The sequence below is a fragment of the Hypomesus nipponensis genome, chromosome 23 (genome assembly GCF_054491055.1).
Source record: "Hypomesus nipponensis isolate SF chromosome 23, ASM5449105v1, whole genome shotgun sequence".
Classification (NCBI taxonomy): Eukaryota; Metazoa; Chordata; class Actinopteri; order Osmeriformes; family Osmeridae; genus Hypomesus; species Hypomesus nipponensis.
Genome location: NC_140383.1, coordinates 13,673,161 through 13,688,132, shown reverse-complemented (window position 1 = coordinate 13,688,132; position 14,972 = coordinate 13,673,161). Strand labels below are relative to the sequence as shown.

The 14,972-nt window shown below is 46.5% G+C and overlaps 1 protein-coding gene across 2 annotated transcripts in view; it reads left to right on the top strand.

Annotated features, from left to right (window-relative positions):
* Window positions 1-14,972, top strand: part of thsd7ba (thrombospondin, type I, domain containing 7Ba) — a 385,664-nt gene that overhangs the window by 213,592 nt on the left and 157,100 nt on the right. For both annotated transcript variants that reach the window (XM_084689263.1, XM_084689262.1), the window contains exon 13: window positions 11,440-11,631. In XM_084689263.1, coding sequence (XP_084545389.1) covers window positions 11,440-11,631 — 192 coding nt within the window. The remainder of the gene's footprint in view (window positions 1-11,439; window positions 11,632-14,972) is intronic.

The window sequence follows — 14,972 nt, the reverse complement described above, 5'->3', positions numbered from 1 at the left end:
GGAAACTGCAAGTGGCAGCTCGGATCCAAGACAAATTCGAGAGACCGCAGATAGAGTGTGTTACGGTAGTTGCAGGAATGAGGAGGCAATTGCAGATTTGATGGTCCGTTTTAATAACCTTCCAAGAGTTCACACGGACCGAGGCACATGATCCGGATCACAAATTAAATCTCTGACACGACAGGACAGTGTAACGCATAATAACCGACAACCAAGTAGAACAAAAACCCAGGTTATATACTCTACAAATGATAATCAAAAACAGGTGAGCAAAGGGTAACACAGGTGTGCGCAATGATGCGCAACGCACTGACAGCGCCGCCCTAGTACTCTGGCAAATCCGAGCGTCGACGGGGAGCCGCTGGTCCAGACGTAACAGTACCCCCTCCCCCAGGGGCGGCTCCAGCCGACCTGACAGAACGGGATTGAGGACGCCCCCGAGGACGCGGAGCCGGACGATCCGGACGACGACGGTGGTAGTCCCTGATGAGGGAAGGATCCATGATGTCCCGTGCCGGGACCCAACTACGCTCCTCGGGTCCGTAGCCCTCCCACTCCACTAGATATTGTAATCGACCCCCTCTCCATCGGGAGTCCAGGAGCCCGCGGACAAGATAGGCAGGATCCCCGTCGATATCCAAAGGAGGGGGCGGCACGGCCGGCGGGACGCCGCTATCCAGAGGACCCATCACCACCGGCCTGAGGAGGGAGACATGAAAGGTGTGATGGATCTTAAAGTGCTCAGGAAGATGGAGGGAGTACGTTACCTCAGTCACCCTCCTCAGGACCTTAAAAGGCCCTATATACCGGGGTGCTAATTTCCGGCAGGGCAGGCGCAACCGCAGATTTTGTGTGGACAACCATACGCGATCTCCGGGTCTGAACACAGGAGCCGTGCTCCTGTGTCGATCAGCTTGTATACGCTGGCGGCGCACAGCACTTTGCAGGCGGACATGGGCCGCATTCCATGTGGATTCAGCCCGTCGAAACCACTCATCCACTGCAGGGGTTTGCGTCAGACTAGGATGCCAAGGCGCTAAGGGGGGCTGGAAGCCTAGAACACATTGGAAGGGCGTCAAACCAGTGGCAGAATGTCGGAGAGAGTTTTGGGCGTACTCAGCCCAAGGAAGAACGTCAGCCCACTCCCCAGGGCGGTCGTGGCAGTAACTCCGCAGGAACCTTCCCAGCTCTTGGTTCACCCTTTCCACTTGACCGTTGGACTGTGGGCGATGACCAGACGTTAAACTAACAGACACACCAAGCCGTTCCATGAAGGACTTCCACACTCTGGAGGTAAATTGGGGTCCGCGGTCAGACACGATGTCCTCCGGTATGCCATAACACCGGAAGACATACGTGAATATTACCTCTGCTGCCCGGAAAGCGGTAGGTAGCTTCGACAGAGGAATGAGCCTGCAGGATTTCGAAAACCGGTCCACCACGACCATGATGGTGGTATGGCCCTGGGATGGAGGCAGATCTGTGACGAAATCCACCGACAGGTGAGACCAAGGTCGTTGCGGCACTGGGAGAGGGTGGATCTTACCGTAGGGAAGGTGTCGAGGAGTTTTGCTCTGAGCGCAGATGGAACAGGAGGAGACGTATTTACGCACATCAGATGCCATTTCCTGCCACCAATACTTCCCTTGTAAGGCCTGCAGGGTGCGCGTGATTCCAGGGTGACCAGATGCTAGGGTTGTGTGGGCCCAGGCGAGGAGTTGATCTCTTACCACTGCAGGAACATAGGACACCCCTTGGGGACAGTTAGAAGGAGACGGTTCGCTTACTAGTCCCTGGCTTATGGCCTCATCCACCTCCCAAGTGATGGGTGCAATGATGCGTGCTGGTGGGAGAATGGGACCCTCCTCTGCACCGTCCTCCTTGCTCTCATGTATCCGCGATAGTGCATCGGCCTTAGCGTTCTTTGAGCCCGGTCTGTAAGATAAGGTAAAATCAAAACGAGAGAAATACAGAGCCCATCTGGCTTGTCTAGGGTTGAGTCGACGAGCCGCCTTGATATATTCCAGGTTACGATGATCCGTTAAGACCACGAACGGATGTTTGGCACCCTCTAGCCAGTGACGCCATGCCTGCAGGCTCCTCTTGACTGCCAGTAGTTCTCTATCCCCGACATCGTAATTCCTCTCTGCTGGTGTGAGTTTACAGGAGTAGAAGGCACAGGGGAAGAGTTTAGAGGGCGTACCTTGGCGCTGGGACAAATCGGCTCCTATGCCCACCTCTGAAGTGTCAACCTCTACTACGAACGGCAACGTGGGGTCCGGGTGTTTCAAGACGGGAGCCGTCGTGAAGCATCTCTTTAAGCGCTCGAATGCCACTCCAGCTTCTGGCGTCCATGTCAGAACACGGGGAGTTCCTTTCAGGAGGGAGGTGAGAGGAGCCGCCACCGTACTGAAACTGCGGATAAACCTCCGATAATAATTCGCAAATCCCAAGAATCTCTGGAGAGCTTTGATAGAAGCAGGAATTGGCCAAGACAAGACAGCATCAACCTTGTTCATCTCCATCTCCACTCCTGCAGTGGAGATTCTATAGCCCAGGAACGAGATCGATGTCTGATGGAAAGTACATTTTTCAGCTTTGGCGTAGAGTTGGTTGTCTAACAGCCGCCCTAGGGCCTCCCTCACGTGTAGTACATGGAGTTCGTATGTTGCGGAATGGATCAGAATGTCGTCGATGTAAACGATTACGCAGCGTCCCAGCATGTCTCTGAACACCTCGTTGATGAACGCCTGGAAGACTGAAGGAGCATTGGTTAATCCGTATGGCATGACCAAGTACTCATAATGCCCTGTAGTTGTACTAAAGGCGGTCTTCCATTCGTCCCCCTCACGGATGCGAATGAGATTGTAGGCACTACGCAAGTCCAGCTTCGTGAAATACTTGGCTCCGTGCAGCATTTCAACGGTGGAGTGAATGATCGGCAGAGGGTACCTGTACTTGGTAGTGATGTTGTTTAGTGCTCTGTAATCAATGCAGGGTCGGAGTCCTCCGTCCTTCTTCTTGACAAAGAAAAAACTGGACACTGCAGGCGAGGTGGACGGCCGAATGAATCCCTGAGCCAAGGCCTCCTTGATATATGTCTCCATAGCTTCCGTCTCCGCATAAGACAGGGGAGGGGGTATACGTGGCCTCGAGGAAGTGGAGCTCCTGGCTGCATGTCGATGGCGCAGTCCCAGGGTCGATGCGGAGGAAGTTTCGTGGCACTGGTTTTCGAGAAGGCCTTCTGTAAATCTTTGTACTCAGGGGGAACAGACACAGAACAGACGTTATCTGGACTCTCCACCGACGTAGCCCCCATATCTACCCTCAGACACCTCTCATGGCAAGCCGGTGACCAGGCTGTAATCCTCTTGTCCGTCCATGATATGGAGGGGTTGTGTAGGATGAGCCAGGGCATGCCTAAAACTATGGGGTGAGCAGGAGCCTCAATGACAAAAAAACTAAGGTCCTCCATGTGCTGGTTGTTGATCGACACTGATAATGGGGTTGTTTTGTGTGTAATCTTGCCCTTACCAACAGGTCGACTGTCCACTGCCAGAACAGGAATGGGAACACTCAACGGTACGGTAGGTATATGCAGATCCCGAACTACCTGCTCATCCATAAAGTTCCCTGCAGCACCGGAATCCACTAATGCGGGAAAGGAACGACTCACAGGATAGTCAACCAGTAATGCTTCCACAGATAATAAACGAATGTTCAAGAGACCACCAGGGGAGGGTTCTCCTACCTTGGTGACGGTCTGGGGGGTTCGTCTTGGCCCCAGTCCCCCTCCTCGGGTGTGGGTGCACTGGGCCACGACATGTCCCTCCTCCCCGCAATAAAGGCAGAGCCCCTGACGAATACGGCGCCGTCTCTCTGCGGGGGTAAGACGCGTTGAGCCCATCTCCATAGGTTCCTCCTCCTGTGGTGCCCTCCATGGGGGGGACGGGGAAGGTGTTCGACGAGAAGACCCCCTCCTTGCTCGCAGCAGCCCATCAAGACGTACTGCCATCTTGACAAGCTGATCTAAGGACGCTTCCTCGTCCCTACACGCCAGCTCCGTCTTGATGTCCTCTCGGAGGCCACTCCGGAACAAGGTGATGAGAGCCGCATCGTTCCACCCGCAGGTAGAGGCCAGGGTACGGAATTCCAAGGCGTAATCCGACGCAGCACGGTTTCCCTGCCGTAGTTTCAACAACCGCTCACCGCTCTCCTTTCCAGTGGCCGGATGGTCAAAGATAGATCGGAACAATTTGATGAACTCTTCGTAGGACGTCAACTCTGTGCCTGCCCTCTCCCACACCGCTGTAGCCCATTCCAGTGCTCTCCCGGTAAGAACAGAGATGACAGCGGCAACCTTGGCTCTCTCGGGTAGTTCAGGACCGGAGCGATGAGCGAAATACAAGCCGCATTGCAACAGGAAACTGCGGCACTTGTCCGGGTGGCCATCGTATCGTTCTGGCAGGGAGAGGTTTAGACTGGGAGCAGGATATGCCCCTGAATCCCGTGAGGTGTGGGAAATGGGGTTTGTGTCAGCAGGAGCCGGCCGGCCGGTTGTCTCCAAACGTCGGAGCGCTTGAAGTACCTCGTCCATAGCTGTGCCGAGGTGGGCTAGTTGATGATGGTGCTGTTGTAGAACACGGTCGTGTTCACCCAATGCTTGGGTAAGGTCATCTTCTGCTGTCTCCATGTTTTCAGGTCGGTTATTCTGTTACGGTAGTTGCAGGAATGAGGAGGCAATTGCAGATTTGATGGTCCGTTTTACTAACCTTCCAAGAGTTCACACGGACCGAGGCACATGATCCGGATCACAAATTAAATCTCTGACACGACAGGACAGTGTAACGCATAATAACCGACAACCAAGTAGAACAAAAACCCAGGTTATATACTCTACAAATGATAATCAAAAACAGGTGAGCAAAGGGTAACACAGGTGTGCGCAATGATGCGCAACGCACTGACAGCGCCGCCCTAGTACTCTGGCGAATCCGAGCGTCGACGGGGAGCCGCTGGTCCAGACGTAACAGAGTGCGGCTTGTCAGGTTTGTTATATGTTTGGAAACTGCACGAGCCAGCTCGGATCCAAGACGGATTCGAGAGACCGCAGATAGAGTGCGGCTTGTCTGGGTTGTTATATGTTTGGAAACTGTACGAGGCAGCTCGGATCCAAGACGGATTCGAGAGACCGCAGTTAGAGTGCGGCTAGTCTGGTTTGTTATGTTTTAGATCCTTAGATACTTTTATCACTTGTATTATTGTTTCTGTTGATTTTATGTAAAGCACCTTGACTTACTTACTTACTTACTTCGTGGCTTGCTGGGCAGGATCAACCCACGACTCCAGGATCCTGCTGCAGTCACATATTGGACAGGCATTTGAGCAGGGCCTTATCGATGGTATTCTCCTGGGTGACTCTGGCTATCCCCTCAAACCTTGGCTCCTTACCCCATACCTAAATCCAAGAAATCGCAGTGAGGAAAGGTACAACCATGCTCACTGCAAAACCAGAAATACAGTTGAGCGCAACTTTGGAGTTCTGAAGAGGAGGTTCCATTGCCTCCATGGAGAGCTTCGAATGTCACCAGCGAGGGTCTGCAAAATAATTGGTGCATGTGTGGTCCTCCATAATATGGCAAGGTACTTGACAAGTAGTCAGAACCATCATGTGTTTGGTGGCTGTATCATTATTGAAGAGTTGCTATCAGTGCTGTCTAGTGACCCTGTTCACAATTTTCAGAGATCTAGCCCTTCCTGAGCCTAATGAGCCAGCAGGGGCGGTTTTAGGCACGGGCAGACCGGGCAGCCGCCCGGGGCGGCATTTTTTCATGTCACGTGGGGGGCGCACGAGCATTAAAAAAAGAAATCTCTGTGCGGTTTTCTCTTATCGATCATTTCAGTTTGTGGGGAATTGGCATATTGGCGCCCCCTTCAGGCAGCTGCAGGCACCCCTGCTTGCCGTGCAGCAGTTTCGTTTTCGTTTGTCGCAGCCAGGTAGTAGCGGTGGTCGTTCTGAGGGCGCTGTCAGGGGGTGGCCGACGGGCAGGGGGCGGCACACGATTTCTTCCTTCCTGGCGGGGGGGGTGCAAGTGATAAACTTGCCCTGGGCGCATATTGTGCTAGAACCGCCACTGTGAGCCAGAGCTTGGAATGGTGGTGGATGCAGAGCCCGCACAGGAAAATGAGCTTGACATGGAGCAAGGTGTTGGCCGCTATGTCCGGCAGGCACTGGTAGACAATCTTCTCAGCATGATAGCTACAACTACCTCGACGTTTATATTTCTTATCCATATAGACACACAAAGCACAAGCCAGCTATTTCAAATACTTATTTATTTTACTTTGGGAAAGAATGTCAATCTTTGATTTGCTGTAGTAGATTTTGTATTAATAAATAACATTAATGCGGTTCTCAACAAAACTTAAATGTTGAATTAGATTGTTAACAGGCTACACTTTTTTCATTCAGTGTGATAGTCTCTGGATTTCCAAGTTCAGTTTTTGTTTTTCCAATTCTAGTTTTTCAATTTCAAGTTTTAATTTGATATGCTCCACTTCAAAATTCCTGTACTGCTGCTCCAGAACCATGGACAAGGTCACTTTTGGGACAGCTGTTGCATTCTTGTCCATTGGGGCACTGGTGGTGGTGACGTTGGTGCTGCCAGTGGCTATGTCCTCGTTGTCTGGAGCTAAACATAAATAAAACAAGAAGTTGATGTCCGTATTTAACATTTACTTTGCTACATTTAGCTACCTCACTATATAACAATCGTTGCGTTGATACATTAGCTCATAGCTAGAGCTAGCACATCTACACCCCCGTTAGTGTCGCAGCCTCATGATTGCTTAAATCGTAACATAAGTTGCCCTCTTAACAAACATTAACAACAAGAATATTGTGAAATACTGTAGAGCTAGCTATGTATAGCTAACCTACAGCACAATCAATCGACTAAACTGTTGAGCAAAACACAACACCAACTCACTCCAAACCATAGGGAAAATTAGCTGTGAGGATAACATAACACTGACATTCATTAGCCTACTTTACAAATAATAGCACAACTGTTATTTTACAATACAATGAGGTCATGTCAATGTACCTGTGGTGCTACTGTCTGACAGTAGAGATGTTTCAGGCGTAGTATCAGGCGTTACGGTGGCGATCTTTGGGGAAAGGTCCTCCGAGGAGTCCTCAACCTCGAACAGTACACCCTCAACTCCGCTCTCTTGGGCTCCAGAAATCCCCCAAAACATGGGTGACTCGTTGCCATAAATCTCAATGATGAGCTCAGAAGTCTTTTTGAGCTTACGGGGAGGTCCTCCTCCAGTTGCTGTTTTTTTTCCGTTTCCAAATTTCTTTTTTTGACTCTTGAACCATGTTCTTAAACCGTTTCTGAACATCTTTAACGGTTCTAATAACCGCTGGATTAATGCTATTTACTTTTCTGGTTATTTTGTCCCATACTTGGTGTCGCTTTTGATTCCCATTAAGTTGATTAAAACTGCTCATCAACACACCCTTTTCAATTTTATATTCTTCTAATAGACACAAGTTTTCAGAAGGTAAATTTTTTTTGATCTTCCGCCGCTAACTGTAACTGTTGTGTCCGACATTTTTTCAGTTGTTACAAAGTGTCTTATTTTACCCATAATGCATAGCGTGACAGGCTATGTAAGTCAGTCTTACGTTAGTCACCCATGTTAAAGCTTTATGCAACGGGTAAATTGAAGTGTCTATGGCAAGTCGGACTTAAAGTTACATTTAAGTCTAAGACTAGGTCTATTTTTATGCAACTGGCCCCATATCTCTCTTTTATGGTTTTTAATACCACAAAAATGACAAAAAAGTTGTTAACATCAACCTAAAAGTTGGCAAGTATAACAAGGCTACAGTACTGGCAGTAAGTAAAATAATGCTTAAAACTTTAGATGGCAACATTTCCTCTACTATGTATGCTGCTACAAGCCTGTTTATCTCTGCCCTGTTTATTTAGCTTTTGGAGAGCTAAAGGTGATGTTGAAATAATAGGGTCGGGTCTTACAGGGCTAAGGGGCTCTGCCATTCTTGTTTCGCCCCCTGAACTCTGGGGCTTAGTCAAGTGACGAGTGTTACGCAAACACACATACTGTAAAGGGAAGTTTGATTTGTTGTTTTTTTCTCCTCCCGGATTGCAGTAATGCAAGTAACACAAGACATTTCTGTATTAGTAACTGTAATGCAATTACTGAAGTTATCAACAGTAATGCGTTACATTACTGCGCTACAGACAAATGTAATCTGATTACAGTAACTGGCGTAACGCGCTACCCCCAACACTGCGGAGAGCTATGTGAAGTTTACATAGAAGCTTTACCCTTTTGTTAGGTACCATCAAAAAAGGTCACTCTTGGTTTGAACTAGGCCTATACTTTTCCTAACATATGTCCCAAATAAATTTTTAGCAGTCGAGCATCTGTCAAATCCACAGAAAGAAAGCAAACTTGATTACAAAGGGTATTTGAGGTAGAATAAGTATTTTTTCTTATCTTTTCTGTAAAACAAGTGAATATTATGTGTGTGTATACTGTGTCTGCATCTTCAGAGGTTGAGAAGCAGAATGGGGCTATGGGGGGGTGAGTAGTCCGATACAATGTCCTTTAAACAGTCAGCAAACACTGTCACCCTTCTAAAGTACTGTATTATTAAAGATGATCCCTGTCACGAGTAGAGATAAAAATAAAATGCTAATAATTTGGAGAGTTGATAAAGTGGAAATCGTGCTTGGCTGAGGCTAAGAAAATTTGAAATAATCGCGCAAAAAATGGATGAGTCGTGATTCTGAACTCAGAATGTCAGCCGTGTCAACCCCCACCTTGCTGTGGAAAAGCTAAGAAAAGACGAGAGAATTAAATAAAAGGGAGAGAATGAAAGAGAGATGGGGAAAGAATGTAGCCTGGCTCTGCACTCCTACGTATTTCCGCTCAATTTGGATTTAGCTTCTGTACTAGGTCTGGGAGCTTGACTTTGAAGTCGGTTTTCAGAAACACATTTTTTGTAGGTCCTATCAGCGAACAGAGGGAGTGGCTGAGAACGATGATGTTAATGTCTTGCACTAGTTTGAGTAGTTCAGTAATGGCGGCGGAGAAAGATGCGAGCGAAACTATTCTGCGGTTGTGGCAATGCTGCCGAATATCCATAGGTTAAAGCTGGAGCAAGAACATTCCTTGCTGAGTTTTGTTGGTGGCCATGATGTTGTGGTCCTCCTCCCCACGGGGTTAGGGAAAAGTTTGATTTTCCAGCTACGGCAGCTAGCTCCGTTACAGTAGTGGTGAAGGAGTTGGCTAAGGCTTGCTAAGGTTATGGCAAATCAGAGTGGCTCTGGGCAGATCCAATAGTTTTAAACTTCAACAGAGGACCCGCCTTCAAGGAAGTTAACGTTTGTCAATGGAGCGATCCCAGACCCTCTGTACAAATGAAATGTACGAGGGTCTGGTTATGACCAGGCTAGAGAGAATGAGGGCGAGAGAGAAAATAAAACTGATAGTGCTGTACAATTTGCCAAAGGGAGAGGTAATTGAAATGAGTCAATAAGCAAGCCGATTTTGATTGCAGTCAAGTAAAGATTAGATTTAATTTGCAGGTAGTCTAAAAAAGACTATCTATAGTACATCGAAAAACTATTTCCATTCTTAATTTAATAGGTGTTTATACATGTATGTGTGTGTACATGTATGTGTGCAATTGTGTCTGTTTGAAAAAATGCTGTTCAACAGAAAACATTTGACGGCACCAATAAGTATATCATATTTAACTCTCGTGAGACCACCATCTTGTATTGACCTTATGAAAGGATGAAAATGCATTAAGGTATTAATCAGGGATATGAACTAGCATCTTTTGTAAGAGTCATCGACAAGAGCAGTGCCAGAGCATTCTCCCCCAGACCACCCACACAAACAATTCTGTGGGCTTTGGTCAGAGTGCAAGATTTAAAAGTCAAATAGGAATCAATACGATGTGTTAAAGGTATGTTTGTCGATTAATTGTACTCCAAAGATGTGGGAGTGTGTGTTTGAATGTGTGTGCGTGGGGGGTTCCTCAGGGGAGGTGGGGCAGCGCGAGGGGAGTTGCTCCCATGAATTGTACATTTGAGTAAAATCTTTTGGCCGATGTGATTCTTTGTAAAAGCGAGCTAAGCAAACAAAGAGCAGTATTTGAGAGGTTCTGACCCTCGTCACAAGAACATCTCCATCCCTCCAACTCTTATCCCTGTTTGCTGTGACATGTCAGTCTTAACCATAAGGGAAAATGAGAGCTTGCCCATCTGGTTAGCTACCATATAATTCCAACTTTCTTTCTCTTTCTTTCTTTCTTTCTTTCTTTCTTTCTATTTAAAAAATATGGCCGCCTGTACACCAAGGTGGCATTCATGTCCATGTTTTCTCTACCTTGTGCCGTTCACATGAGATGAGGCATTTCATCCATGTTAAGTTGTGACTTAGCTGGTTGTTCTCTTGTCAAGTAATGCTTTCACTTCCATGATAATTATTTTACTCTCTCCAGTACTTGAAGCTTATGCAGGGGATATTCTGAATATTAACTGCGACAATAGTAGAATTGGACTGGCTCTTGAATTTTATTAGCAGTCTCTGATGTGCTTTTTCTTTATCAGACCGTAAAACACATCTGGTCTAAAATGTGTTTCTTTCATTGCATTTTTTTAATACTTCATATTTAACATTTAAATAACATTTCATAGAATTTCATACAATTACACCTTCATTCAGTTTATCATTTTAGAGTTCTTGTAGAGTGACTAGGCATCTGTGCATTTGTAAAACTCAAAAATATGTTGAACGTCTCCCAGATACAATGCTGCATTCAGTGGTCTCTCACTGTTGTCTTCCCTCCTGTTCCTCTGCTGGTATTGCTATCTAAATGTTGCTTTCTGGCAGGCAACAATTTTACCAAAACAAAACCAAAATAATTGGGACAAGTTGTCTTTTACTGATTACATCAACCAGCCTACTGTCAAACTCCGAGACCTCAGAAATAGTTAGTATGCGGAGGTTGTGACCTCCAGTACAGTACATGTAAAAGCTAGAAGAATCGATTCTCCAGTTGCTTTAACAGTAACTCACAATCACAGCCACACCTGAACAGTCCCACAGAAAATAAAGGCTGAGGTAGCTTGCTGTTGGTACATGTAAATGGGAACTCCACCATCTCCCAAGCTCGGTATTATCATCACCTGCTTTTCTTTGTTCACAGAATGGCAATCGATAGGCTTGGGGTTAGGGTTATCCTCAGGGTTAGGATTAGACTTCGGTTTTGGGTGAACGCCGTAGAAGGTCGGACCCCCAAAAAACTGTATAGAAGTGTAAAATGTGCTTTCACATTTGTAGATGCCAAACTTGAGTCCCAAAGATGTCAAAAATTCTGTCCTCCTCCAGGGCTCAGCTGCGTGGGAGAAGACGATCGGCCAGCTGACATGGCGGAGTGCCTGCAGTGGGCCGGCGCTGTCCCTGACCGGGTCTGGGAGTGCCGGGTTCCGTGCCCAGAAGACTGCACCCTCAGCGCCTGGTCCAAGTTCTCAGAGTGCTTGGGATGTGGAGGCTCACGGACTCGCAAACGCTCTCTCACAGGTACAGCCTGATAGGTATCTCACACAAGCATCCACAGCTTTAGGGCGCACTCATTTTCCAGCAGTGAAGCAAACTTCATAGCGTAGCATTGACACAGACATGTCCCTACCAATGTCAAGAGACCACTGAAACATCCCCATCAATAATCAGCACCAGAGCAGGGGTGGAGGTGTAATTGTAGTGATGAAAAATGTTCCTCATATAATATGCTGTTCTTATTGGTCCACAGACGTTCTCAAAAGTTTACAAACCCATTTGTATACCTCCTGAAAGTTTGCAGAGGTAAACAAAAGTTTTTTTGAAACTCCACAGAGTTGTTCGATATGTTGCCTTGGAGATGTAGTGACATCACCAGTGCAAGTGCAGCTGATTGCTCTGACAACATGGTGTCTGCTCCAGATTCACCGTGTTTGATTTGGGATCTTCCCATGTATTGTTGTAGTATATAAAAAAACTAAATGTTTACTCTTCGATAGGTCAGCAAATGCTTTTTCGCCTTGATTTGTTAAAACGATTTAACAAATCTTTGCAGTTTGTCCTCACCAATGTATAAACTAGACCTAAGCCCCTGACTCTTGGTTCCAGCCATCGCAGGCCATGAAACCCTCTTTTGAGGTAAGAGAAGCTCAGGCACCCAGTAGATGCACTGTTTATTAGGTTTTTGCTTTGAATCTGTCTTCATTAATTCCTTTACTTCACACAGTTTAGGTAGGCAGTCTTAGTATATCTAGGTTTGTATGCACTGTAGCCAACTACAAATACTAGTCAATTCCCATGCTCACTCTATGGCGTTTGTATAAACGCTAAATCACTTCCCTGTTTAAACAGCAGCCGACTCTGTAGTCTTGTGCTGGGTCTAAATTAGGCAGCCGTGCATCTACACTAAGCAATCCCTTTATTTCAGCTTAGATGACAAACTCTCCTGACTGGGTTACATGGTGTGTGGTTCCACAGCGAGCCTGCTATCATTTGTCTTCATGAATATTTGATCCGTTGCCTTTAAGCCCAAAGTGAGTATCACAGCATCGCTCAGTCTTTATCTGTATGGCTTTTAAAAGCTGACATCAGTCTTGTGTGCCACTACAGGGTTAGCTAGTCAGGAACGTAGCCTTATATACTTTATATACAAATTATAATGGATGCTTCTGGTCACTCTTCTAGCTTCCTTGGCCAGCTTGTTAGACAACGTAGATACTGTATCACCGTTACGAGATGTGTTTGTGTCCAAAAAGGAACTCAGGACAGAGAAAAGATTGAGAGAGGAGGCCAAGAAGCATCTCAGTCTGATTGGAGGGTCTCTGAGGACAGGCAGAGCAGTGTAATCCACTACTATTGAAAAGTAGAAACAAGAGTTGAATTCTGACAAATTGATCAATTTGAATTAGGATGTGTTAGTGTCCGGACAGCTAAACAGAGAACATGCAGAATAATAGAGAGAGGCATAGTTACATTCATGCATTTTCTTTGTTTAAGGTAATTTCCCTGCTCTTATGTGTCTGCGGAGCGTTGCTTGCAGTACTCATTTGACAGTAATTTCCATATTCAAAGATACCTGCTGAGAACAATTTCAGCAGCAGATTAGAAAGCAACTTAGAGTGGGGCTTGGGGGAGCTTGATAGCAAAAAGCTTTCCTCTCCTCCCCCCTACTCACCCTTCCAAAAACCCTCGCAGTGTCCTCCAATATATTTTTTCTAGATTTTCCTCTGAACTCCACAGTTTATAATTTGTAATCAAACTATTTCCAAGTGGTTAAAGTCCTCTGTCACAAGTTTTACTAAAGGGTCAATTCAAGCATTTTGGTTTCAACATGTATAATTACAACACCTTTATGTATGTTGCCCCCCCCCCCCCCCCCATTTCCGGTCACTTTAACTCTCACAAATTAATTAATAGGCAGTATACCTTAAAGATGTCAAAACTGCAATGTAAGGAAAACTCAAGTTGGTCTTAATTGTAGATAACAATGGAGGTGAGGTAGGGTGGAGGCCCGGTGGATGGGGCTTGTCAGGGAGGGCAGTAGCCTGGAGGGGAGGGGAGGAGGGGGGGGCTCAGCCGGGAGCTCAGCTGGGAGTGTGGACTCCGGGCAGGGAGGGTTGGGTAAGGGTTCAGCCGGAAGGGTGGGCTTGGCGGGGAGCAGGGTCGGACTGGCCATCGGGAGGCTCGGGAGAATTCCCGAACGGCCGGTCAAACAAACGGCCGCTACGGCCACGGCACTATCCAAGAAAAAAGATCCTAATAGTTTACACTCACTTTAAGGACAGCCTTAATACCATTCAACTGTTTAACTGGAGCGATCCAAAGGGTGGGGGTGGGCATTTCCCCCGTGTAAACTTGAACGGTGCACTTGTCCGTCTATTTTACAGATCACGATTGGTCAAAAATCAATCGTTTTCCGAGTAGCCTACAGCCAATTCGTTGGAGCTATTTTAGCTAACATCGTTGTTTCTTTAGCAAAGAAATGGAAAGGAAAAGAAAAGGAGAAAAAAAAAACAACGGGCACTGCAAGCAGGAAGAAGTATAGAATACATGTTTATGCCGTCAAAAGAAGGAGAGAGTTTGCAGCCCGAAGATGCGGTTGTACCAGAGGCGCAAGTAGCTTCGACATTTAGAAAATTTCAAATATCATTCCAAAACATAATGTTAAATTTTTTCATTTGGTATTATGTTAGCCAATATATAGGCTATACATTTTAAATGAAGTAAAATAAATGGCCAAGAGAAAAAGGCACTCATCTAATTATGCACAACATGTTTTTTGGCTTTAAATAATAAATGTGCTAAGTGGCGCAAATGCAATTGTCTTGATTTTTTGTTATGTGTATTAAAGCAGGCACAGGTGACACAGGGAAAGAGATGGAGGCTGCTGTGGTGACAGGGTCCAGTGGAGAGACTATGACAGGTGCAGCACTGCAACTGTACACAAGACTCAAGAGTCAGTCTGTTAACAGGGTTATTATATGGAAATTAGTTTGTTGAATTTATTGTCATTATTGGATATAGTTAACTGATTATTGTTCTTTTGCAACATCAAATAGTAGATGTAGCTGTTTTTCAGTCCCAGTCCGACCCTGGCGGGGAGCATGGGGGCCCGGTGGGGAGGGCTCAGTCAGGTGGTTGGGCACCTCCCACCAGTAGCAGAACCAGCCAAGGCCATAGCCATGGAGTCAACATTGGGGGGGACGAAATCTGCTTGGGAGTCTGAGGGTCCCCCCCTGAAAACTTTTTATGTTTAGTTATGAATATGATCAATTTGGACAGCGTGGGTGGTTGCCATTTATATTTTATTTATATATTTATATCAATATATTGGGGGTGACATGATTAAGATTACGGCCCTGGAA